This window comes from Amblyomma americanum, chromosome 11, assembly GCF_052857255.1.
Source record: "Amblyomma americanum isolate KBUSLIRL-KWMA chromosome 11, ASM5285725v1, whole genome shotgun sequence".
NCBI classification, from domain to species: Eukaryota; Metazoa; Arthropoda; class Arachnida; order Ixodida; family Ixodidae; genus Amblyomma; species Amblyomma americanum.
This window is the reverse complement of record NC_135507.1, coordinates 80253417-80278671: the sequence shown is the minus strand read 5'-3', so window position 1 is coordinate 80278671 and position 25255 is coordinate 80253417. Positions and strand designations below refer to the sequence as shown.

The window sequence follows — 25255 nt, the reverse complement described above, 5'->3', positions numbered from 1 at the left end:
TATGATGGCGACCAATGGGTTCTCGTACTGAACCCACCCAGTTTTTATGCTCTGAATAAATATTTTTCCTCCTCCTTGAGCGCCCTAACCACTGAGCCACCGCGGCGGGTCAATTGTGAAAAAACCTCTTTTTGGGTGAAATATTCGAAAAGCTGTTCAACTCATCTCATCGTCGGGGTTGTGTGGTTGGTTTGTTGGCCTCAAATAAAGATGGCACGTACCCACTTAGGGGGAGTGGCCAAGACACACGCGGCTGTTAGGTGTTGTTGTTTGCCTCACAACACGGCTTATACCAAAAAGGGGGTGCCTTCTTCGACGGTTTTTCTACTTCATCTTCCCTATAAACACTGACGGGATGGAGGATCGCTCACCTGGATTGTGCAGTTCCGCCACGCATCACTGGTGAGAACAAGATTTTCTCACGGAGCCCGATGAGGTTTCTTGCTCCCAGCTGTACTGCCGGACTCGTGGGTTGGATAGTTCGTCGGCTGTTTAAAGCTGTTGAGATTGCTTAGTCTGCCCAGGCTCTTTCGACGGTTCTTTTTTTTCGCTGATTCCTGTTTTATTCAAAAGAAGGGCTGTTTCGGCGATGCCGAGTGTCGGGCTTAAGGCGTATTTATCCCCTCCGCAGGCTGCGCAGTGTGGGAACCAGGTATAGTGTTTGTCTGGGCACCTAGACCTGGGCACACCTCTGATCATTGTACGATGCTTTGGCATACCTAGCATACTCATCGGGTGTGTTTGTAGGGGTAACATGACGCAGCTCCGATTTCATCGCCTTTAGATAGGTGGCGTTTCGTGCGCTTTTAGATGTTTGCCGACCCATTGGAGTAAGTGTCCTCTGGCGGCATCCCCTGTGTTGGTCCCTCCTCCGTCTCGCGTTTCTCGCAAAACGGGGTTGAAATTCCTTTATTTCGATTTCGATTGAATATTAACTTTTTTTCGGTAGCTTTGGTCATCGAGTGCAGCCGGCTGGGACCTGGCTGAGAAGCGGCGCTGTTAAAAGCAAGGAGGTTAAGGACGCTCTGCAAAGAGGGTGAACAGTTCCTTCAGGAATCTGCAACAGGCACCGACGTTGCTCAGCAGGCGTTCGCTGTTTGCGTTTCAAATCGATTGAAACGCGGGTGACGCAGCCGGATACGAACCCGCGTACCCCGGCTCCGCAGCCGGGCGCTATAAACACTGAGTCACCGCGGCGAGTTTGTCGTTTTGGAGGCGGACGGAGGGTAGCTCGTCATGTGGACCGGACGACTACGACTGTGCAAAACAGGAAGAACTCGGTTACAGATGCGGTGTTATTGTGTAAATTTGTCATTTGAAAGTCATATTGCTCATTTTATTCTTTAATGCGATTCTTCTGTATTCTGACGTCCCCTACTATACAGGCATTACTGTACCAATAGAAGGCATCCCAATGCCTCAAAAAGTTTATTGCGAAGGACTGCTGGATAATTGCGCTGAAACACGAAATTTCTGCACTTTTCGTGCGAACCTGCAAGGACTTCCTCCATATTCCTGTCTGCTATGCTTTGTGAACTGAATCATACCTTTAAAGCATACCTAGTTTCAGCTTGTATTCGTACCAGATGTCATGAATTTCTTGCTGCGGTCTAATTTGAGCACTTAGGCATCAAGAAAATTTCGTCATCGAATGAACGGACCCACTGCCCGAATGTTTCAGTCACGCACTGCGACAGCATTCTCCCCTCATTTGGGTGTCCATGACGCAAAGCTGGCATTACTTTTTCAGGGCGGATTTGCGCACGTCTACGAGTTCATGGACAGAAAGGCGAACGTGGTGCACGCAGGCAAAATCATCCCCAAGAGTCATCTTACAACGGACATTCTGTGGCAATATGTGAGTTCCAATATCACTGCGCTTCGTCTTTTATCTTTCTTTTCTCTTTGTAGAAATTTTCTTAATTGGACTCTGAGGAGAAAAAAAATTGATTTTTTGGCTTTTAGAGCGAGGGCTCTACTCCTCGCGGTACAGCATCCTGTTTCGACGTGGATGAGGCAATGACCATATATGCCTCACGAGGTCAAACCGAACTTCACTGCTCGGTGGTATGTCCCACGCTCTAGTAGCATGACCACGGGATAACATGCCTATTGGGTATCTCACGTTGCAGTTTATTTGACACAGTGGAGACCATGCTTAACAGATCTTTCGATCGTATAACAAAGTTCAATCCATGTTGAACACCAGCCATTTGTTCTGACGACGCCGCTGCAGCGAGGCGGGCAGACGCATCGAATCATATGAAAACGAAAGTAACGAAGGTTGTCCTGCGGCATAGGAACCGCGCGCAAGTTCAAAATTTGTGGCGGTGTCTAGCGAATGCAAAAGAAAGCTCGCGTGATCGCTGATTGGTTGTGTCTACTCTCGTCCTCCCACCATATTCCCCTGCCGGCGTTTATGCCAAAATGACGAGTCGTCAAAGCCAGCCGGTTCGAAACCTAAACGTTTCGTGGATTTGGGCTTCGAGGCCGTATTCTATTATGATACATTATCCACTTTCGATTTCGAGTCCAGTTAGTTATCTCCGATTCGTCACTGTTGTTCAGTCATGCTGCTATCGCTTTCAAGCATCAGTGGAGAACTACCGAACCATTTTCGCTGATATGGTGAGGTCCGGTCTCATATGAGCCAATGGTGACTTCTAGGGACGCTTGAAATACGCGTCAATATCACAGAACAGCAGTGACTATCGCGATAGGACCAAATAGATTCGATATGGATGGTGGGTTCTTATAGATTATGTCCCCTGTGTGTAGATTTGTGGCCGTTTCTAAAGCTTATCTAACCTCTATTTTCGTCGAAAGTAACACCTTAACCATAGGATACTGCAATCTCTCCATTTCGTTTTGATGCTGCTGCCAATTTTCGTGCAACTTTCTATCTGCAAATGAGGGTCACAAGCAGGGGACAAAACTTACACCTCATTCCGGTAAACAAATATAAGTAGGGCCGTATGTTGCAAGATTTCGCTCTAGTGGCCGATTGCCTTTGCCATCGTAATGGTTTTTTTTTTCATTTTCAGCGCAAGGGTTTATAATTATAACTACCAGCGCCTTTATTCAACACCTTTTGCTTATTTTGCTTACGCTTAATGCAACCTTTTGCGAGATTACTAATTAAATTGTTGTCTACAGCTCGAAGAGGAAATCAACATCCACAGAACCCTGTGCCACGAGAACGTCGCTCGCTTCCACGGCCACTTTGAGGACGCCAAGAACGTCTACATCATCTTGGAGCTGTGCACAAGACAGGTGTGTTAACATTCCGGCTCCTCGGTGGTTCCCGTTTCCACTTATTTTCTTTGCATATATTGGAAAACGTTCCTAATGTTCTCGAGGTTCGTTTTTATTTCGTTTAATTGTGCTCATGGTCCCAAAACAACTCAGGCTATGAAGGACGCTGTAGCGGAGGCCTCCGGAATAATTTAGACGACCTTGCATTAGGTTACTCGATTATGTATTTCGTTGTTTATTTCTTTCGGCAATTTTTGCGAGAAAGGGCACGTCACGTTCTCCAATCATAATTTAAGGCATAGCCAAAAAATTAAAAGTGATTTTATTGTTTCCAAAACGGTCGTTTAATAATGTGATGCCTTCATGCGGGCACTGTTTATTGCAGCAAGAAAAACAATTAACTGAATTAAGCCTTCTCCGGACTGGAGTGCGCCAGTGTCGTCATGTCCCAGTCTAAAACCTGAAGGAATCCGATTTTTTTTTGTGATGTTCTTTGGAGTGTCTGACCTTCAAAGTTCTTCCCCAAGCTTCATTAACGCATTTATTTTGCAGTCTCTGGAGGAGATGCACCGGCCCAGAGGGTGGCGGTCCGAATCCGAGGTGCGGTATTTAATGCGCAAGCTGCTCCGCGCCTGCGAGTACCTGGTGCAGGAGCAATCCACCGAGACCTGAAGCCCGGAAACCTGCTCCTGACCAAACACTCGCAACTCAAGGTGGCCGACTTCGGACTCGCCACCCGCGTCCCCTACTCGTGGCAACTCAAGAGGTCCATCTGCGGCACCACCAACTACATGGCCCCCGAGATGCTGACCCAGAAGGGCTACAGCTACGCAGCGGACATCTGGGCCGTCGGGTGCATCATGTGAGTCTCACCTGATGATTGCGCAAAACTGTGTGCAACTGTTTACAAGTTGATGCTTACGAAGACAGCTCGGTGTACATGGCACAGGTGCACCCGTCCGTAAATGTATAAGTGGGAGCGTTTAATGTCGGAAATGTGAATATAAAAACTGGCAAATCCTCGCCTATCTTGCCTTGTGGGAACAATAACGAGGAAATAAATTATGGCCGTGGCATTAACATTTTAAACGCTCGAAGCAAATCGGTCCAGAGTTGAGGGCGGTGGTGGGTGTTAAATCATTTGTCGAGAAAGTACGGTTAAAAACCTGTTGGCGTAATTCTCATTTACACAACCGGGTATACGTATCTTCCAGGCAGGAAAGTAACGATTGGTGCAGAGAAAATATTATCCATAAAATTGCTATAAGCTTCCTCTTCATGTTCAAAAAATCAGATCAAGCAGTTCACGCTCAAAACCGGACACTTACGTGCATATCGAGCGTCGTTTGCCCGCACTTACGTTACCATTTCGTGGCGCTTGGCCGGTAGGGGTGTCGTAGCATGGCTGTGCCCGCACTGCTTCAAGCTGTGTCGTGCTGAGATGGTGGCCGCCACAGAGTGCGCGGATTACAGCGGACACTGACAGACCGCAAACTGCATTCCGCAGGTACAAGCTGCTAGTGGGGCGTCCCCCATTCGATTCGCCGTCGAACGCGGAGGCCGTGGTCAGAATCAAGAGGAACAAACTCGAGATCCCCTCGACTGTCTCCCCCGAAGCGAGCCCCCTCATCCGGTGGATGCTCTCTCCAACCGAGCCCGCTAGGCGGCCGAGCATCGAAGCCATCATGCACCACGATTTCATGATGAAAGGTACGCTTCATCTTGCATCTCTGTCTGTGTCTCTGTGGGCTGTACTGTTTCAATCATAGTTCGTATTTATTTTTTCAACTCAAAATCGCTATAAGTTACGTTCGGCGAAAAGGCCGAGCTTATTGCCACAATAATTTGGGATTGATCGGCAGAGGTCGTGTACGAGCGGAGGCCTGTGCGTGCTGTCACCACGTGCACGTGACACTATGTAAAAGCGCAACTTTATGCACCGATAATTATTTACTCTCGTGGCAGCAAATTGGAGAGAACACGAAATTTAGCGTCGAAAGAACACGAAACGAAACATTGTCTTTCTACAGGTCATTGCCAGAATGACAAATTTCTCTTTTCGTGCGTAAGAAGTGATCCGGCCCGTACCAACCCCGAGCAAAACAGCCCGTTGTCTGTTGCCTTCTCTGTTCCCAGCTGGCCTAGCGTGAGCGCTCCGTCTCTCGGCACTGCCTGCTCATCGTCGTCTTCCATGTAGCACGAAATGTGCTTTCGCACTGATTCGAATGTATCATTCATTATCTGTAGCTTTTTAGTTCGCTTTAGCAGAAACGAGGTTGGTCGCGATAAAACACTGTTGATATGAAAATTTCTCACATGATAAGTGTGTTTGTTGCAGGCTGATGCAACAACTTTTATTCACTGAACAAAATTTTATGGCTTTGGCTCGCAAGAACAAAATCTTCGGCATCAACTTCGTGTCGTTATCCCATGTCCGTGATATAATTCACGTTGCGAAAAACTGCTGCGGATTTTAGAGGCACAGAAATTGATCAATGCCAGCAAGGACACAACGTATACCTGTAACCGTGGAAATCGAAAAAGCGAAATGGGTTCTGTGTGCATGGCAACACGTAAAAATTGTTTCTGCATGGGGCAACATTCAGTGTGTATTTCAACTGAACGTGAGGGCAGCCGGCCTGTATACAGTCGTTACGGTTTGTGAGACGCGCAGCGCCTTACTCGTATCCTGCGATGCCGGCTTTGCAGAGTTATCAGCATGGATTCCTGTTACAGGCGGATTTTAAAGGGTTTCGAATGGGGCCAGCTGAGCTGCATATCAGAAACATTTCCGTCAATCTACTGCACTAGTTATACATCGATGCAGCTTTTCAGGCATGGGTACAACTTCTTAAGCACTTAACATAGTGGAACGCAACTATCATTGTTCAGAAACATCAGCTCATGGATTGCGCGCAAGAATGTTCTACAAGTGCATACATTCCCGAGATTTTTATTTTTTTTTTCGTGCTAGCACCTATTATTTGCGTTCACATTTTCGAGGTTTTCTTCTTTGACTACGAATAGCAAAGTGCCGGTCTCAAAACGTCCGCGACCTCTTCTCTCCAGAAGTGCTAATCACCCAGACTAGTTTAAGGCATTGATCTTTCTCCACAGCCCCTGAATGTTTTTCGCCCTCTCCTTCCAGGGCTGCTTCCTCCACACATGCCTGCCTCATACGGAGGCACTCAGCACCGCCCAGGACTCAACCGACCGGAGACACGGGTCGGAGAAATACGAAGGTTACGCTAAAGTGGCCTGCGTCTACGATTCAAAACGCCCACATGGAAACGGCTGCGCTTATTCAGAGCTTGGCAGTATCCAAGTTTTATTTCTCGCCTTCTGTTACTGGTGTTGTAACCATTGTTTTTTTTCGCAGTGCAATGTTTAGGAAGCTTTTATTTTGATTCAAGCGCTAAAGCATCTTTTTTCTTGTTGGAATGCACTGTTAATTCTTTGTCATTCAAGCACATGTATACAGATGATATTTTTGACAATGCCTCTGTCGCTACTGCCAAGGCTGCGAGTGGGCTCCAATGGTGGATTCCAGTCAATTATTTCTGATGTGTGCTACAGCTGTAATGCGATTTTAACTTTCGTACCGTGAACTTCTGTATAAATATTTGTACTCTGTTTCGTGTGTCCGTTTGCCCTTCCTGCAGCTGTTGGACGAATGCTCTTTATCGTCTCCTAGAGCAAAAAGAAAAAAGAAACAACGGTAGGAGGCAGCCCTTTAAAACCATACAAACTGCGGAATTTCGATTTGAAACATTGTTATCCCATGCGACCACTTAGTGGAGGTTAGATGGTAGCGCCAATTATGACCAGTGCAGCCAGGTTCGTGTGGTACGCTATAAAATTTGTTTGAACTTGTTTTAAATTATTTTTAATCCAGCACGCCCTTTTACTATGCCATACTAGGCACGCACAATTTGTACACTCAGTCCCAAGCTAGATCGAGGGAAGTGTAAAACGCAATAACACGGTGTCAAAGAGAGGCCTACCCTTACAAAAATTTCTTTAGACAGTCCATAGACTGTCTATAGACTTTAGTCTACGAAGTCTATAGACTGTCTATAGAGAAATCCTTTAGACCAATCTATAGACAATATATAGATTTATAACCATACACTTTCAGTAGACTTTTGTCTATCGACAGTCCACAGACAAATGTCTACTGAAAGTAGACAGGTCCATAGACTGTCTATGAACCCGTGTCTATAGACTTAAAGAATTTATAGATTTATGGCCATACACTTCCTATAGACTTCTGTCCATAGACCGTCTATAGACAAATGTCTACTGATAATAGACACAGGTCTATAGGCAGTCTATAGATGATCTATAGACTTATGCCATACACTTCCTGTAGATTTCTGTCTATAGACAAGTCTACTGGTCCAGTAGACATAGGTCTATAGACTATATAGACATTCCACAGTTATGTGGCCTGCAATGCTATAGACATGTCTATAGACAGTCTATAGAGCTCTCTCTAAAAAACCTTAATAGACCACTGTCTGTAGACTGCCTATAGACAGTCTACAACTGTTGAAAAAGGTCACCACACGATCTTCACAAATGACATGACGATCAATATACTTACAATTCAGTTTATTCCCAAGCTATGCAGGCAAGGAATATGACATACATGCACCATAAGAATGCACCAATAAAAATAAATGTTGAAAGTAATGGTCCGACTATAGTTTCCTCAGAAGCAATCTTGCGATTTTTTGTCTGCAGTCAGTCATTCGGCCATGTTGACCTGTACAGTGGGAGGAAAAAAATGAGGAACTGAAAAAAAAATTCCCACTCCATCTCTACAAATGCGCTTTACCAAACAAGGCATATATATCCTGGCTATCCCATTCAAGAAAGCTAGCCAATGTTTTGGTTTGGTTTTATGTGGTCCAAAAACCCAAGGTGACTCAGGCATGAGAGGCTCCGTAGTGAAAGGTTGCGGAGTAATTCGGCCACCTGCAGTTTCTTACCGTGCACTGACATTGCATAGAACACAGGCCTCTAGCGTTTTGCCTCTATCAAAACGCGACCGGCTAGACCAGGATCGAACCTGCATCATTCAGGTTGTAGTAGTAGTACGGTTTATTTGGGACAACAAATATACAAAATTTGTCCTGGGTGAGAAGGCTAATGGCATTGTTGCCTGATGAGGCCATCCCACCCCTGACAGCAGTGGCAACCACTATAGGCCTATTCGAAAACTTTTGCAGTACAGTACATCGTACAACAACAAATATGTATGCAAGCACACAAAAAACAAATGGACAACCCTGAGGACTGTGTGCATGCTCCTGTATATGGAAAAAAAAAGGTTTACAGATTCCCGAATACTATTTACACGTACAACACACCGAAATGTCATCCATGACACAAAAGAAATTCTTTGACTTATTATTCCATTAGGTACATATGTCTTAGTGTTTTCTTTAGGTAGTGATGGGTAGATTGGTAATAATTCAAAGATGGCTGGATATTAATTCAATAAATTTGCTATTTGCATACATAATCTCACATCACCATAGTTGGTGCGAGATCGGGCACCTGTATTTTATCTTCCCTAAGGAGATGTGGAGTGTGTTTCTTTTTGTATTGAACCTCAATATTTGAACAGTGTAACATATACTGGTGCATGATTTCCAGAAATAACTTATATTTGAATAGCTTACTGATCTCTAGTATGTCATAGATCTTAAAGTATGGCAAGCAATGTTCTATTTTGGAATTTCGAATGCCACATATTGAGCACTTTTGCAGAGGGCGCAGCTGACGATACCCGGGAGCAGTATGTTAAACGTGAATCAAAGAGAGCATAGTAAGTTTGTTGCTTCACTGGCAACCTGTTTAATATGCCAAAAACATGTGAAAGTTCAATTCAGAGAGCTTCTGTGTGCGAATTCCAGAGAAACGTTTCATGAAAGATCACACCTAGAAAGCAAATCCTCTTAGACTGGTTGATAATGTTATTCTAGAACTTCATTTTGAACTCTCTATCTTTATTGCTACCTTTAGGCTTGAAAATCAGGTATTCTGTCTTGTTTATCTTTAGGTCTAGTTTATTAAAGGTTAACCAAAAGTCTAAATACTGAAGCCATTCATTTGCTTCCCTGTAAACAAAGCTTTCATTGCAACCTGAAAAAAAATACATTAATGTCATCTGCATTTAATACCATTTCAGAGCAGGCTGGCGTATTTAGAATATCACTCATATATATCAAGAATAATATGGGGCCTAGAATAGACCCTATGGAACTCCGTACTTAATAGTGCCTCGATCGGATGCGATGCTTTTTTATTGTGGTGTATTGCTCCCTGCAAATTTAACAGCTTTCCATCAGGACATGTGCTGTACCTTGGATTCCATAGTATGGTAGCTTTATTAATCATATATCATGATGGACAGAATCAAAGGCTTTCTGAAATCAAGAAATAAACCCGAAGTAAGCTTTCATTTCTTAATTTTGTCAGGAATTTTCTGCTTAATATAAAGTAAAGCAGTTTCAGTTGCCTTATTCTTTCTGAATCCAAACTGCTCTTTTACTATCAAGATATGCAGAGTGAGTGAGGAAATCAACAATTCTTTTGTTCATCATGTGTTCAGCAACTTCTGAAAAGACTGAAAGCACTGACATAAGTCTATAGTTGTTCAAGTCTTCAAAAGCACCACATTTATGAATAGCTGGAACACGCGCAAGCTTTATTTGGTTCGGAAATATCCCTACTTGAAGTATGCAGTTGCATATATGCGTAAGGACAGGAGTTATCATTGCGGCTACAGCATTCACGGGGGAAAATTTCACATCATCGTAGGCTGATGCACAGTTGTTCTTCAGCATCATGATTATGTTGAGTACTTCTTTGGCGCAAGTTGGAGCTAGAAATACAGCTTGAGGACACTGAACATTCATGTATTGTTCACACGATAATGTACTATGAATATCATTTGAGGCACCAACTTCTACAAAGTGCATGTTGAAAAGGTTTGAAATGTTTTCGTCAGTTCAGCCCTGTGTAGGTTATGCACAGCGGTAATGTCGTCTTGTGTAATAGCCTTAACTTGCAGCTTTTCTGCAATCTCATTTACTTCGCTTAGCTAGTCCTCATCCTGGGTTTCAGTCAATATATGAAGCTCTAGGGTTAGAAAGCGACTATGCCACTCCAAATCATCTAGGTCCTGCTTCAGCTGAGTTATATCACTACCTACATTGTTAGATTCCAGCCCTTCAACTCGCTTTGTTAGTTGTTTTGTAGTTTTTTCTTGAACAGTCAGGTGGTTCTGAAAGTCGTCAAACTTATCAGAGAGCAACTGCATTTGCGACTCAAATGCATCAAAGTTTTTTGACAAAGGCAAAAGAGCGTTAAGCTTCGTTTCAGTCTGCAGTAATCTGAGTATCACGTCGGAATCATGCTGCGGATTTTCTGTGGTGCTTGTGCCCTTGTGGTTGCCTCGACAAGAGTCACATTTCCATGCTTTCTTTTTGGCTTCGCGCTTAGCACTGAATTCTGTTATTCCCGCACATGCACCACGATGAAAATTAAATTTGCACTCTGAGCATGTTGCAAAGATATCAGTGAGTGGAAGACGGCAAGCACAACAATGAGCTATAGTACGCTCAGATCTTTTACAAAAAACCCATCCACTTAGCAGCAGCGACGACATAAAAGGAAAACAAAATCACACTGAGTGAGGCATAATTATGCACAAACCTGCACAAAGGCAGAGACGGTTACATGATGCTCGCAGTTACGGTCACCACTGCCAAGTGAGGTCCCAGTGGAAGGAATCTTTTATAGCCCACAGTGTACCGTTGATGCTGTGCCGGATTTCCCGGTGACACCGACGACCACGCCTTCCTGGTCCACTGCTCGAGACTACCGTCTGTCTTCAGGGCACGTGCGATGACCAGTGAGATGTACGGCTGCACAGTGGGTAATCTGCACAGAGGCAGAGACGGTTATGTGATGCTCGCAGTTACCGTCGCTACTTTGCAGTGGTGATGACAACTTGAGCACCTGAAGAACACGATAACCACTGAGCCATCGCGCTGGATTCATCATTTCAGTAAATATGCACGGCAAATTCCAAGTGGCTGTCATAAAACATTGAAACTAATATCCACATTCCATGCAGCACTCTACCTCTACACTAAATACCTACTGCGAATACTGACCTCTGTATGCATTCCCTTTACATTAATTGCAATAGAATACTTAGAAAACTTGTGCCACTTATCATCATTGACTCGCTACGAGCTGTTGAGAATGCTGCCCCATAAAACGTACATTCAGTACTCCTTGCAAAAGGATCCCAACTGGAGAATATTCAAGCATTTATTCTTATACCCGCTATTGCGCAAGCGCTTCAAAATACCCTGCATGAAGCCTGGCACGTATGCCGATACTCAAACGGGGGCGCACAAGCCATGCAAAACCTACCAGGCAGACTGTGAACCAGTTCACCACGGTTTTGCGCCCACAACTTGAAACACTAAGACGAAACAGCATACTTATACACCAGCGTGCGCTCTTTGGAACAAGCGGGTTACAGCACTTCCATGCCGTGCTCATTATCCCGAAAAACTCAAACAGCACATAGTGGTTGCCGCAGCGCCATTTCAGAACCAGACGTGAGCTTCAAACAACAAGCTCATTATTGTAAGGATGAAATACCATCTCAAATTCAGTTAATTTTTACTTCAAGTGCAGCCCGGACAGACCAGTAAAAAGGAGACACTTGCATGCAGGTACCCTAAACTAACGCTGATAGAAAAATCAACGAAAGCAACGAACACGCTCAAAGTAAGAATTATTTCATTTAAACAATTACGTGTTCATGAAAAGGCGCAGCCATAAAAAAACAGCGTGAGCAGAATTGCATTCGTGGCGCAAATAAGCGCCAAGTTACATTGGCGTTTTTGTAATGTAGCAGTCTGAGATGAGAAACGCATACTCTGCCTCTCGCACAATTGGTACTGAAGAAATTTGTGCACGCGTAAGCGGGGTTCATGAACGAGCCTCTCGGAACGAAATTTAAGCCATCTCTTGTCGAGGCAACCTTTACTCAGCTTTCGAAATGACTTTCCCGCAGGCCAGCGGCGGCGGCCAACGGCTCGGATAACAGGGATGGATGAATCCATACGTGTGCGACGAAAGGGGAGACGGGATGCAGCTCGTAGGTTCTTCGCGGTGTTTGTACACGCTTGCCATTTGCGCCGGCAACCACTTTTTTTTTCAGCCATCACTGTATTAGCATTCCTCCACCGCCGCTTCACTGCAACTTTGACAAACGCCTCGAGCTCTAGTCAATAGCGTTACAAAACATATTTGGTGAAACGTCGCTGCCAACGACGCGCACCGAGTGAGCGGCTACAACAAACAAGCAATTAATGCACACCTCTCAATGAACAGCACTCCATGGTCCCGACAGGCGATAATACAAAGAATAAAAAATAAATGTAATCCACCTCAGAACTTGATTGTGCGTTTCCGCAGACGCCAAGTAAATCGTGCTCACACGGCTCTAACGCATAGTTTCATTTCGGCCTTCACTCACGGGCTAAGCGATATTTCTGGCTGCGCACCTACCTTTCAACACGGAAAAGCCAGTAGAGAGCTCGCGAGGAGGGCTTACCGTCCCGGGTTTCGCACCGTGTGCCTTTCCGCGCGCTAGGAAAGACATAGCGGCACAGACGTAAGCGCATTATTCGAGAACATGGCGGCTGCCGCTGCTCAACAAACGTGCTTACAACCGCCGCTTACAAACGTGGATAAGAAGGTTGTCGCTGCGCACATAATCTGCTCTGCACACGCAGCACTGCTTAGAGTGGCTAAGGAGACCAAATGAATAAAAATAATCGTGTAGACTTACCGTAAGTGGACGATTAAGTTGAATTTCAATCAAAATGTAATCCACGAGAGAGAACTCCGCCGACGCCGACACACCGGCGCACACGGTCGTTTGCTGCCTGGATGATTTTCCGCCGACTCCGGGCAAAATGGGTAAAAAATGAAACAAACCAATTTCACGGTCATGTCTATATTGGTTGCACTCTTGCCAAGTGTAGCTTGCTCTAGCATCCAAGAACACAAAGGTTTAAAGCATAAATTCTCCGCTCGCGCTTTAAAAACCTTATTACTTTCGCGAAAACCAAAACCGAAACCTTACTACTTATTCCATGCGCGCCGCATCTCCCATCGAATAGTATGTGGCGCTGTTTTCAAATAATTATTATGCTGCATAGCATAACGTCTTTCGCAAGTTCTGGCAAGTCAACGCCCTTTTCTGTGTGCCTCACGGACTTCTCTACACGCTGCCGTGCCCTCAGGGCCCTGGGCTCTGCGCTCACTTGTTCGAGCCAGCCGGCCGCTCACACGACCTCAACTATGAACTACACCGTCGTGGGGGATGACATTTCGCCCGCGGAGCTGGCGTCCGGAGAATAATAATAATAATAATTGGTTTTGGGGGGAAAGGAAATGGCGCAGTATCTGTCTCATATATCGTTGGACACCTGAACCGCGCCGTAAGGGAAGGGATAAAGGAGGGAGTGAAAGAAGAAAGGAAGAATGAGGCCCCGTAGTGGAGGGCTCCGGAATAATTTCGACCACCTGGGGATCTTTAACGTGCACTGACATCGCACAGCACACGGGCGCCTTAGCGTTTTTCCTCCATAAAAACGCAGCCGCCGCTGTCGGGTTCGAACCCGGGAACTCCGGATCAGTAGTCGAGCGCCCTAACCACTGAGCCACCGCGGCGGGGTCCGGAGAATGGTAAACCGTTCTTCGCCTACAATACAGCGCCCGGCGCCTGCAGCAAGACGCCGCCAAAGATGACTCCGGCGTTCCTGCCAAGAAGAAACGGAAGCCGCCCGCTATCAAGAGGCGAGTGCCGCTACCGCAACTCCCAAAGAGCGAGTACAAGCGCTTCCGGCGCAAACGGGGGAATCTGCAGTTTCACATTCAAGCACAACAACGTCCACCAGACATTATTGCTCTACAAGAAGCTAGTGGCGCGGTCAAATTACCGGGCTATAAGGCGTTTCTTCCGCCAGGATATGATGCTGGCTCAATTACAGGCGTGTCCACCGCCGTATTATTGCAACGAAATATTACTGCTCTACAGCACTCCATAGAAAGTTCAATTATATTCTCAATATGCGTCGCGGTTTAAGGAAAATTAGCTCTTCAAAGTTTCTAAAAACAATATACAGGAAGGTATTGCATTGCCGTTGGACGATATTTTTTTATTCCTGAAATAGCAAACGAAGCGGAGGACTCTGACAATAGTTGCGGTCACCCGACGCAGTTTGGTTCGTGGGGGTTTAACGTCCCAAGCCAACTCAGGGAATGAGGGACGCCGTAGCGAAGAGCCCCAGAAATTTCGACCGCCTGGGGTTCTTTAACGTGCACTGACATCGCACACCACACGGTCCTCAAGAATTTCGCCTCCATCGAAATTTGACCGCCGCGGCTGGCAACGAACCCGCGTCTTTCGGGTCAGCAGCCGAGCGCCATAACCACTTAACCACCGCGGCGGCCCGATGCAGTTCTACTCAGCATGCAGTGCGAAAAGAAATGGATATTTTATGGACTTATTCGAAAGGCAGTGTATAAATTGTTAGATAAAATTAAGATTGTTATAAACAATAGACAATAGGTCTATAGACAATAGTCTATATGTAGTCTAAATATTGTCTATAGACGATAGGAAATTAAGGCGGTTAGAGATTTTGGTGTATAAATTGTCTATAGGTCGTCTATAGACAAATGGCTGCTAAGCCGGTTATAGACTAGTCTATAGATGGTTTATAGATTGTCCATAGACGGAAGGAAATTATGGCGGTTATAGGATTTAGTCTATAGATGGTCTAAAGATTGTCTATGGACAAAAGGAAATAAGGCTGGTATAGGCATTAGTCTATATAAAATCTATTGACCGCCTATAGAAAAAAGAAAATTGTCTACTATAGGCTTTGGTCTAAAGATGGTCTATAGACTTTCTATGCAAAAAAGAAAATGAGGCAGTTATAGACTTAAGTCTAAACATAATCTATTGACCGCCTATAGACAAAGAAAACTTTTGTCTGTTAAAGACTAGTCTACAGATATTCTATGGACCATCTATAGACAGAAGAAAATTAAGGAGGTTATAGACTTTAATCTATAGATAGTCTATGGACCACCTATAGATGGAAGGAAATTAAGGCTGTTAGAGACCGTAGTCTATAGATTATCTATTTACTGAATATTGTACGCGAGGACATACTGTGGCGCCATCTCAGCGGCGCGCGCCTGACGCACTAAGTGGGATAACCGGCGTTTAACTGCTACTGTGAGACGCTTTCCCGTGTAGTTTAGTTGCGCGCTAATAGTTTATTTATTCATTTAATAAACACACTTGGTTCTGGACCTGCTTAAGCTCAATTTGAGGCATCAAGCTCACTCACTCGACAAAAGCAAAGCACGCGTTACCGTGTGAGCGAGCTGTTGAAGTGGCAACGAGCGTGCATCGACCAGCGTTGATGGTGATGCTATGGAGAGAACTGAAGGTTCAACACCCCCAGTCAGAGGTAAGTGGTCACTAATCTCGGTAATGAAATTTCTCCGCGACAAGTGCGGAGCGATTTCGAGCAGTGCCAGCGGAAGCGGCGCCGTTCGACTGCACCACTGAACTTGGAGCAGTCAGGTTGGACGGCGGAGACGACTCGGAGAAATATTTAAATGGAACTGTGCTGTATTTCACGTCGCGCATTCGTGCTTATTGACCGCGATCATATTCTCATTCGAGCTTTGGGCGAATGTGAGTTTACTCCGCGCAAACTAGTTTTGTTGACCCTTTCCTCATGAGGTCACAATCTGTAATGTTCTATCTCGTGTTTACGGCTTTCTCGGCCATCTAAAATTGCCACTTCGTTTAAGGCTGCGTGCATGTTATTTTTTGTCTGTTACGCTGTACAATCTTTTATTTCATCTCAGTGAAACTTCCGCTGTCGAGCATCAATGACTTCATTGAGAAGAAATTTGAGACCTCCCGGCTTTTCATAGAAAGGTCTATGAGGCGAAGCACGTGATGGTGTGCAGCGTGAAGCTTTGCAAAGACGATGAGGTCACGTTTGTTGGGCTTATCCTTCGGACCTCCGCTATCAACAAAGATCCTCATGAACTGGAGATAAAAATAAAAGGAAGGACAGTGACTGCTGCATCTTGCACTTGCAAAGCAGGGTATGAATACTAACGTTGGTTTCATGGATGGAATATAACTGTTGTAGTTTATCTTTTGCTCTGCAGACAGTTTTCTGTCAATTAAATTCCACATATTACTAACGAATATTATGAAACATTGTAACATGTAATCTGCATCTACTGCTGAAACAAGTGAGAACATTGTAAAGTAAGGTGTGTTTTGTAAAGCTTACAAATTCATGCTAATATGCGTGCTTTGTTTTAGGAAACAAAAGTTAGTTATGCCTTTATTTTTTCTAGCCAGCACAAGTGCAAGCACGTGGTCGCTTTTCTGCTGCACATTAATGACGCAGAGACCTTCGACCTCATGTCATCTACTGATTTGCCTCAGCAATGGGGAAAAGATCAGAAAGCTGGTGTGAAAGGAAAATATGCACCAAGGAAGATAGTGGACCTGCCTTGTACCAAAAAGGTAAGTCATGATACATGTTGCATCAAATTTGAAATAGGAGGATAAAGTATTACAGAATGTTATTTTATTAGCATATGATTGATTGGCAGTTATGACTGCACTTCAATCTGTAGCAACGTTAGATGTTGTTTTTATGGCGCAAGTTTGATTTTGGCGTAACCATACACGAAATTTGTAGCGGCAAAATAAGGTGCATAGTCTGTCATTATTATTTTGCTTATAAACTAAGATACACCAAGGCAGAGTACTGTCAGGCTTCTGTACCCTTCATAAGAAAAGAGAGCCGTTTACTGCTGTTTCATTTGATTATGAACACTGTATCAGAGGTATTTGTACTCACGCACTTATATGTGCCAATGTCTCTACAATGCATGCTGCAGGTTAGTCAAAGTTACAATAGTTTTTTAACAGGGACTCTTTTTGTGGTTTCAAGTGCTTGCTTTGTTCATAATACTAGTGTCAGATAAGTGCTGTGAATGATCATTGAGGTCAATGCTTTTTGTGATCTCGCACAGAGTGCATTGAGACTAACAATCTGTGGCTGTTATCAAAGTTGTTCGTCCACCATAGCTGGAATACTTGATTTAAGACGGTTAAAACAATACAATAGATGCTTTTTAATTGTTTCAAAGAGGTTTCATGTGTTAAGCAAGGAGAAAAAGCATCAAAATAAAAAATTCTTGGAAATGTTGCTTGACATACTCACAAAAATATTATTCTGTAATTTTAAGTGAAACTTTCTCATTTCGAGCGTGACTGTTTAGTAAGCCTGAGGCCACAAGAGCCTCTTCCAATGTACCTTGAGAACCTCTGGAGTACTGATCAAGTTAAGCAGCAGAAAGTTTGTTGAGAGCAGCCATCCAACAGCCACAGAGCTGTACTAAGCTCAGTTTTTATCATCATAATGATGATTAAAAAGTGCTCACGTGAAGTGAAAACGCTATTAGTGTACTCAGGAGAATACGCTGATGGAACTTTTCCCGTTTCAGGCTAAAGGAGATAATGTCAAGGTGCCTAATGGCAACATCCTGAAGAGGCTGCTTCTAGAATTGCCATACAACTGTGTTGCACTCCACCACAATGAAGGCAGTAAGTGGATATATTGTTATAGTTTAGTTTGATGCAATCTGCTTCGTGACTTAGCACCTTGTTATAGCATGGCATTGACACTTACCAATGCCAACAATTAGCAAGCTTATTTACTGTGTGTAAACATTTTCATATAGTGCGTTGCCACTGTTTGTGCCTGTTTTTCGAGCTTACTGTTTTGTTACCCATAAAATAAATGGTTTAAGGAAAAAGCAGATGCTTCAGTATACGTCTTTTAGTGAGAGCAACATAACCAAATACAAAAAATGCAGACCAATTTATTTTTTGTTTAAAAGTATAGGAATAAATTTCTATTTCTTTCATTTCAGGAAGTCGCTGTGACCAATTGACATACCCATTGTCAAGTAAAGGTTCAGGCAATACAACTGTGGATCCATCATGCAGCGATACAGCGCCACTGCTATCCATACAGCCAATCTCATCCACTGTCCAGCTGTATGAGCAGCATGAAGACAGTCAAACAAGCACAGGAAGACGAGCAAACCTTGGCGTGAAAAACCCACCAGCACTTGTTGAAACTGCTGAGAAGGGCATTGCAGCAGGAGTGCTCTCAGCAAAAGAAATTTACAGCTGCCTCCAACAAACATACACAAACACAAAAATTGACATGATAAATAATTTAACAAAAGCACAAGGAAATTCTCCAGACTGGTTGATATACAGAAAAGGAATGGTAACAGCATCAATTGCATATTCTGTTTATACACGAGTGCATACACTCAGAACAAGGATGGGCCCACATGATGTGCGACCTCTGCTGAAAGTTGTGTTGAAAGAAAACTCAGTGCAGACACCTGCAATGTTAAGAGGCACTCTTCTAGAAGAAACAGCAAAGATGGCTTATTTAGCTGCAAGTCAGAATGAAAATGTGAAAGTTGAACAGTGCGGACTTTTAATTTCAGACTAGCATCCATGCACTGGCGCCAGTCCAGATGGGGTAGTCACATGCGACTGCTGCGCTCCAAGAGTTCTTGAAGTGAAGTGCCCGATGAGTTTAGACAAATTCAAGGCAAAAGAAATAACAAGTGAAGGCATAAGCTTGTCTCTGAAGGAGACCAGCAGGTATTTCTGTCAAGTGCAGGTCCAGATGGGTTTGGCAGGGGTGTCTAGTGCAGATGTTTTTGTGTTTCCAGACAGGGAAAACTACTTGTTGTTCCCTGTAGAGTTCAACGCTTCTTTCTTCAATGATGTTGTGGAGAGGGCTGTCTACTTTTTCAAGTCATATGTGTTGCCTTCCCTTGTCTCTCAATGAACACTGGTGTCCACCATTATTTCATTTTTACTATGCCCATGGCTGGCAGCAAAAAAAGTGTTTACTTTAGAGCATTTCGATCTTTGCTGTTACTTACACCATGAAAATGCAACTTGCGTACTTAATGTCATGCTGTTTGCTGCGTAATTACTGATATACAGGAATGCCCTGTGATTCCAAAGGGGGAACACATTTGGAGGGACTGACACAAGAAAGAAAAAAGCGTGTACAGAATGAAAGCACTAAACGATTACAGAAAAACATTTCGGTCAAGAGAAGCAAGACACCAAGCACATATGTAACGGAACAAAAGTAAGGCATATGATGAAAACTGGTGATAAGAACATAAAGAAGCAAATGCAATGTACAACTTACTTAAAAGAATATTGCAAAAAAGCTTACCACTTGGTTCAAGCAAACATATAAAGGAGCCGTAAGAAAGAATCTAAGAAGAAACTGTACTGAAACATTATGTCCATGCACTTTGGTAGCCCTTTATTGTACCAAAAACTGGTCGCTGCTGAAGATGGGCTTGGGGAGATTCACAATTCCCGCAATGACTTGTATAATGTCATCAACGTAAGCAAAAAGCTCGGTGCCAAAGTTCCCCGTCAATATCATAAACCCTTTCATTCACTGGATTGCACGCTCCACATGAACGCGAGCGGCTGCGATACTTTGATTTTTTTTTTTCAGCTTCATTTTTTGAAAGTTCCTTTTTCTTGCGTAGGAACGGGGGACGCACCATTGTGATTTGATGCTCAAGGCAAAGGTTGTCTATTAAGAACCCTTTATCCACCATGACACTGTCAATTGAAGGTAGAAACAATTCTAGTATCTTGCTTTCCTTCGTTATATGGGAGTCAGATGCCCGACCACCATAAGCTTTGCTTACATAACTTATGTGACCTCCCGGTGTCTCACCGACTAAAACCTTGGCTGTGTACACACCCTTGTACAAGCTGTATGTCAACAGCTGGGACTCCATATCCTTTGCCCTCTGAATTGGGATCTCCGTGCAGTCTAGCACAGCTCTCACACTCGAGTACTCCATGAAGTACACCGTCAAGTTATCAACAACAGCTTCCTTGCTCGGACAAAAAACTGCATTTTTCATAATTTCAGCCAAGATTATTACACTGGCCTTGAATATTTCTGATGCTGTGGTGCGATGAATGCCATAAAGCACACCAAGCAATGCGAATGACTTGTTGTGGTGAAGCTTGATGAGCGTTGAGAACACCGCGTCTTCGTTTGATAAGCAAAACCGTTTTGCTTGCATGAGCATCCGGCTGTCAGTATAAACATCGCATATGTTATTGAACAGCTGGAAGCAGGGAATCCCAGTTAAGATGTTCAGATCTTTTTCTCCCTGAATGCTTGCTGTGCTCAGTGGTTGTTTTCGTGCAGCATCGAGCGTGTTGGCTTGCACGCCAATCTCCTTCCTTACGGCTTGAAGCTCAGCAGGGATATCTGAAGCAGATAATGTAAATTATTTTCGCAGTCAACAAATGCAATAAATATATAAATAACACAGCTGACAATGATGCCTTGATTGCCACCTGGACTGGGACTGATATCTGCGTTGCCCCGTGAGGCAGGTGCACTGTCTTCGATTTCTCCTGAGGAAGATGCACTTGTTTCAATCTCTGGATCACATGCAGGCAACGGTAACGGCTTCTCTTTAGAAAAATTGTCGCTCAACGCCCTGTTTTCTGGAAATAAAATGTCAGATTCAGATATGCATTTCTCCCAAAATGGTACTGCGAACCTCTAGCTGTATGAAAGCCAATAATTAAAACAGTTGGCCACAGCCTTTGCTATGCAAGTAGGTATAAATTCTCCAAACTTGCTGCATGCACTGCAATACCAGCCTTAATTCCTCTCTATTGACATTCTTGATTAACAAATAAAGAAGATCGCAGTTGATACATAGGTGATGATGTAACACCAATAAAGATACGATTGCCAACGTCCTGAAGAGCACCAGGGCTTTGTATTTATTAACGTTGGTTGTTAAAACTGTGCTTCGGCTTGCTTAGCTCATTTGTGGAAACAAAAGTTTAGCTTATGGTGTACAATGAATTTATGAATGAATGCAGTGGACGTTTAGCCAAGCCGTTTTAAAATACGCTTGTACGTGCTTGTCACGCACGTGCAAGGGGTTCGAAATGCAAAGCAATGACATGAGCATCATTACCAGACACTGAATCTAACACTTGTAAGAAAAGGTAACATCATCAAGCATAGGAGCGCCAAAATACAAAATTAGCTTAATTATAGAAGTCGCGTGCCACAGGCAAGCATTAGTGCACTTTTATGAGTCTCGCGACAAAATGAATACATCCATTCATCAATTACACGCCAACGCTACCTAAAGCATCACTGCACAAAACAAGCGCAGCAAGCAAAAACAGTTATTTGAGACACAGTGAATAATAATAATTGGTTTTTGGGAAGGAAATGGCGCAGTATCTGTCTCATATATCTTTGGACACCTGAACCCGCGCCGTAAGGGAAGGGATAAAGGAGGGAGTGAAAGAAGAAAGGAAGAATAGGTGCCGTAGTGGAGGGCTCCGGAATAATTTCGACCACCTGGGATCTTTAACGTGCACTGACATCGCACAGCACACGGGTGCCTTAGCGTTTTCGTCATAAAAACGCAGCCGCCGCGGTCGGGTTTGAACCCGGGAACTCCGGATCAGTAGTCGAGCGCCCTAACTACTGAGCCACCTCGGCGGGGCTTGAGACACAGTGCAATGCTTGTTTCTAAACATGTAAATATGCTACGCACGGCGTGCTGTGCGAGAAATTGAAACTGCGTCATCGCGCCCGTTGCTACCACGCACATTCAGCTTACCTCCGCCCTCTGCCCTGTTTCGGCGACGCCGAGCAGACGGCTGACGATCCAAAGGTCGAACAGGCAGGTTATTGGACGGCACTGCGTCGCGTAGAAGCCAGCGCCTTTTCCATCCTGTCAGCAATTAACCTTCGTTAGCTCCACAAGAGAGGCATGCGCGGACGTAAATGCTCGCGGCAGCTTCGGTCGCTACTCACCGAACAGTTTAGCGCCAACTCCATAGACGAAATCTTGTTCGGTGAAATGTTTGCTGCACACACGAGAATGTACACTCGCATCTTTGCCCATTCGCAGCTTGACTAACCAGGCTTCTCGCAGCTTCCTGTCTTCCTGTCTTACGCCTGGTTCCGCCGCGTAAGTCCGGCATTGAGGCACAGAGCAGTAAGCGACCATGGGGAAAGCTGAAATAAACTGTAGCAGCACCGACGACGACACACGATCGAAGTGTAAAATGCTGGCACTCACTAACAACGAAAAATGCAGATGATAGCGCGACTTTTAGCATTTAGAACGCCTAACTGCGACCGATAGTCCGCTTCTGCAGCAGTGAGAGGAGACACGCGATCCCACTTGCTGGCGCAAGGTCGACACTAGCGCCATTCGCTCGAGTGGTGGAGCTCGCGCCAAATAGACAAAGGAAAATTATGTCTGTTATGAAGTTTAGTCTGTAGATGATCTATAGACAGTCTATGGACAAAAGGAAATAAGGTGGCTATAGACTTTAGTCTATAGATAATATATTAACCGTCTGTAGACAAAGGAAAATTGTCTGTTATAAACTTTAGTCTATAGATAGTCTATGGACCATCTATAGACAGAAGGAAATTGATGTGGTTATAGATTTCAGTCTATAGGTAGTCTATGGACCATCTATAGACAAAAGGAAATTATGTCTGTTATAGACTTTAGTCTATAGTCTATGGACCATCTATAGAAAGAAGGAAATTGATGTGGTTATAGACTTCAGTCTATAGGTAGTCCATGGACCATCTATAGACAAAAGGAAATTAGGGCGGTTATAGACTTTAGTCTATAGATTCTCTATAGACAGTCTATTGAAAAAAATCCGTCTAAAGGGTGTCTATAGAGTCTATAAAATGTCTATAGGCAGTCTATAGACCATTTTCATAAGGGTAAATGGTGAGTGCAGAGTTAAAAATAAACTGTGAGACAATGGTGAACAGAGGTAAATATATATACGCAAAGACTCAGTGCGCGAAAAATAATAAGGCGATTAGTTAAAATATGAACAATATAGAGTAATTTATTATGTATAGAGAAATTTCTATTTTGCCTGGTAGTTTTCACACTACATATGGTGCGCCGTTTCTGGGCGCAGAGTCCAGATACAGCACTGTGCGCCAGGATCACTTGGAAATGTAAGCGGATCAGAAAAATGACCAGGTTTTCGCCGTGTTTCTGGACCCAGATAGTATGGCGGCAGCTATGACATCATGCAAATTATGGCTCACTGTGTAGATAGTCAGTAACACTCTTCTGTCCTCTGGCCTTGCAATCTCTACTTCTTTTTTTTCACGTGTTCTATTGTAGGCAGGCAGTAGCTGATGAAAGAGGATAGCCCCCTCCTTCCATGGTCGGGTATAGTCCCATCTCTGCATTGTCGAACGGTTCCCTGCATTGTTACGCTCGGCAGATCATGAGAATATGCTGACTACATTGGTCGAACGCAGGTTCTTTGACGATGAGAGACAGCTCTGTGTTTGAGTTGTATCTGACTATAGTCATATACAACTCAAGAATGAAGCGGCGAGTTCCCCTCAAAAGGGTCCCTCCAACCATTCGGGTCGACCGATTCTCCATTTCGACCCACTCTCCCTTTCTCCCCCATGACAGATTCCTTTGGATCTGCTGTAGCCTGAAATCACAGGGAGCGGCAGATGAATGGGGAATAACCACGGGTTAATCAGTTCACCAGAAAGAGGATATATGATGGTCGTTATGGCAGATATGAGGCAAGGCAACATCCACCGAGACCAAAGTGCACAGGGGACAACTTTCTTTTATTTGAATTTGTAGTTTTTCATCACTGGGAGATTTACAAAAGCACGAGAACAAAGAACAACATGCCACCGGTGGGAGCTGAGCTTAGTCATAGTAATTTCCCGGCGAATGCATCCTATTTGTCACCCTGCGGTAAGAAGTGCCGACACAGCAACTCTTGATGGAGGACACGGGACTAAGGATCGTGGAACTTTATGTGCTACAGTGATTCTGACCATCGGCAAGGAAGTTAGTCGTGACTATAGCCGGATACAACTGGGGACCACAGCGGTTTTTCCCCGTCAAAGGACCCCCTTCCAGCCAACGGCGTCGGCCGATTGTCGTCACCTTGCTAGCGTGACAATGCAGGAAGCGGCGCCACAACGGAGACACAGGTCTATCCCCGACAATAGAGGAAAGAGACGATCCCCTTTCATCTAGTTCGCCCTGCTTTGCCGCTCTAGCATGTTCTTGACAGTCGGACTACGCTACTGTCTGCAAAATGGTCCTTTGATGGGAAAAAGCAGCTTCGTTCTTGAGTTGCATCCGACTATAAACAACAAACAGATTCAGGGCATTCTTCCATCCACAGGTGCTGCCACAAACGTATCGGCGGTCTTCAAGAACAGTCGCGAGTAAGAAACATTAGCACACTTGAGGGGTCAACGGAGTGCCTGAATGACATATGGCGTGGCGCTGCAGGTGACGAAGGGGCTGATAACAAGAGTCCGTTCGCATTCTTGAGTATTAGGGGCTTCAGGGGACTGTCAAGGGCCCAGCAAATTTTATTAATGCGAAAACCTTTAGTAACTGATGCTCGCGGTGGCCGTCCGTCCGGTCACGTCACCTCGCGGTGTCCGTCCGTTACATCCTAGGTCACGTGACATGGTCACGTGTCACAACCTGCCGACTGATCTGTGAGCAAACTGCCCACTGTGGCCAAGCAACACTGCGCTTGCGCGGCGTGACGTCACCACTCAAATTCAAATCAGTGCAATGAGTCTCATACGGCCTCCACCTTCCCGAAGTTAAAGGATATTTTAATGCCTCCAACGAATTTCTTTTTCTGTGTCGCCGTCTCTCTTTTCGTTTGTTTTGCTTT

At 44.5% G+C, this 25255-nt stretch overlaps 1 protein-coding gene, 1 long non-coding RNA gene and 1 pseudogene across 2 annotated transcripts; 1 reads left to right on the top strand and 2 right to left on the bottom strand.

Annotated features, from left to right (window-relative positions):
• Positions 1 to 589: 589 nt before the first annotated feature.
• Positions 590 to 6507, top strand: LOC144109750 (serine/threonine-protein kinase PLK1-like). Its single transcript, XM_077642545.1, has 6 exons — positions 590 to 652; positions 1751 to 1858; positions 3157 to 3273; positions 3834 to 4117; positions 4763 to 4965; positions 6404 to 6507. Exons 1-6 carry the CDS (start codon positions 590 to 592, stop codon positions 6505 to 6507), a joined length of 879 nt encoding a protein of 292 aa, XP_077498671.1.
• Positions 6508 to 7914: 1407 nt separating this feature from the next.
• On the bottom strand, positions 7915 to 13265 carry LOC144111088 (uncharacterized). Its single transcript, XR_013309979.1, has 3 exons — positions 13145 to 13265; positions 10984 to 11211; positions 7915 to 8023 (listed from the first exon to the last, which is right to left on the bottom strand). It is a non-coding gene; the product is annotated as an uncharacterized LOC144111088 (long non-coding RNA).
• Positions 13266 to 19787: 6522 nt separating this feature from the next.
• On the bottom strand, positions 19788 to 20751 carry LOC144109749 (uncharacterized; annotated as a pseudogene).
• Positions 20752 to 25255: the final 4504 nt, after the last annotated feature.

Bases quoted from the DNA above. Each gene is read 5' to 3' on its own strand.
- LOC144109750 (XM_077642545.1), top strand. From the start codon at position 590: ATGCCGAGTGTCGGGCTTAAGGCGTATTTATCCCCTCCGCAGGCTGCG. The intron at 653-1,750 runs GTATAGTGTTTG...TTACTTTTTCAG, and splicing joins CTGCGCAGTGTGGGAACCAG to GGCGGATTTGCGCACGTCTA. The intron at 4,118-4,762 runs GTGAGTCTCACC...TGCATTCCGCAG, and splicing joins TGGGCCGTCGGGTGCATCAT to GTACAAGCTGCTAGTGGGGC.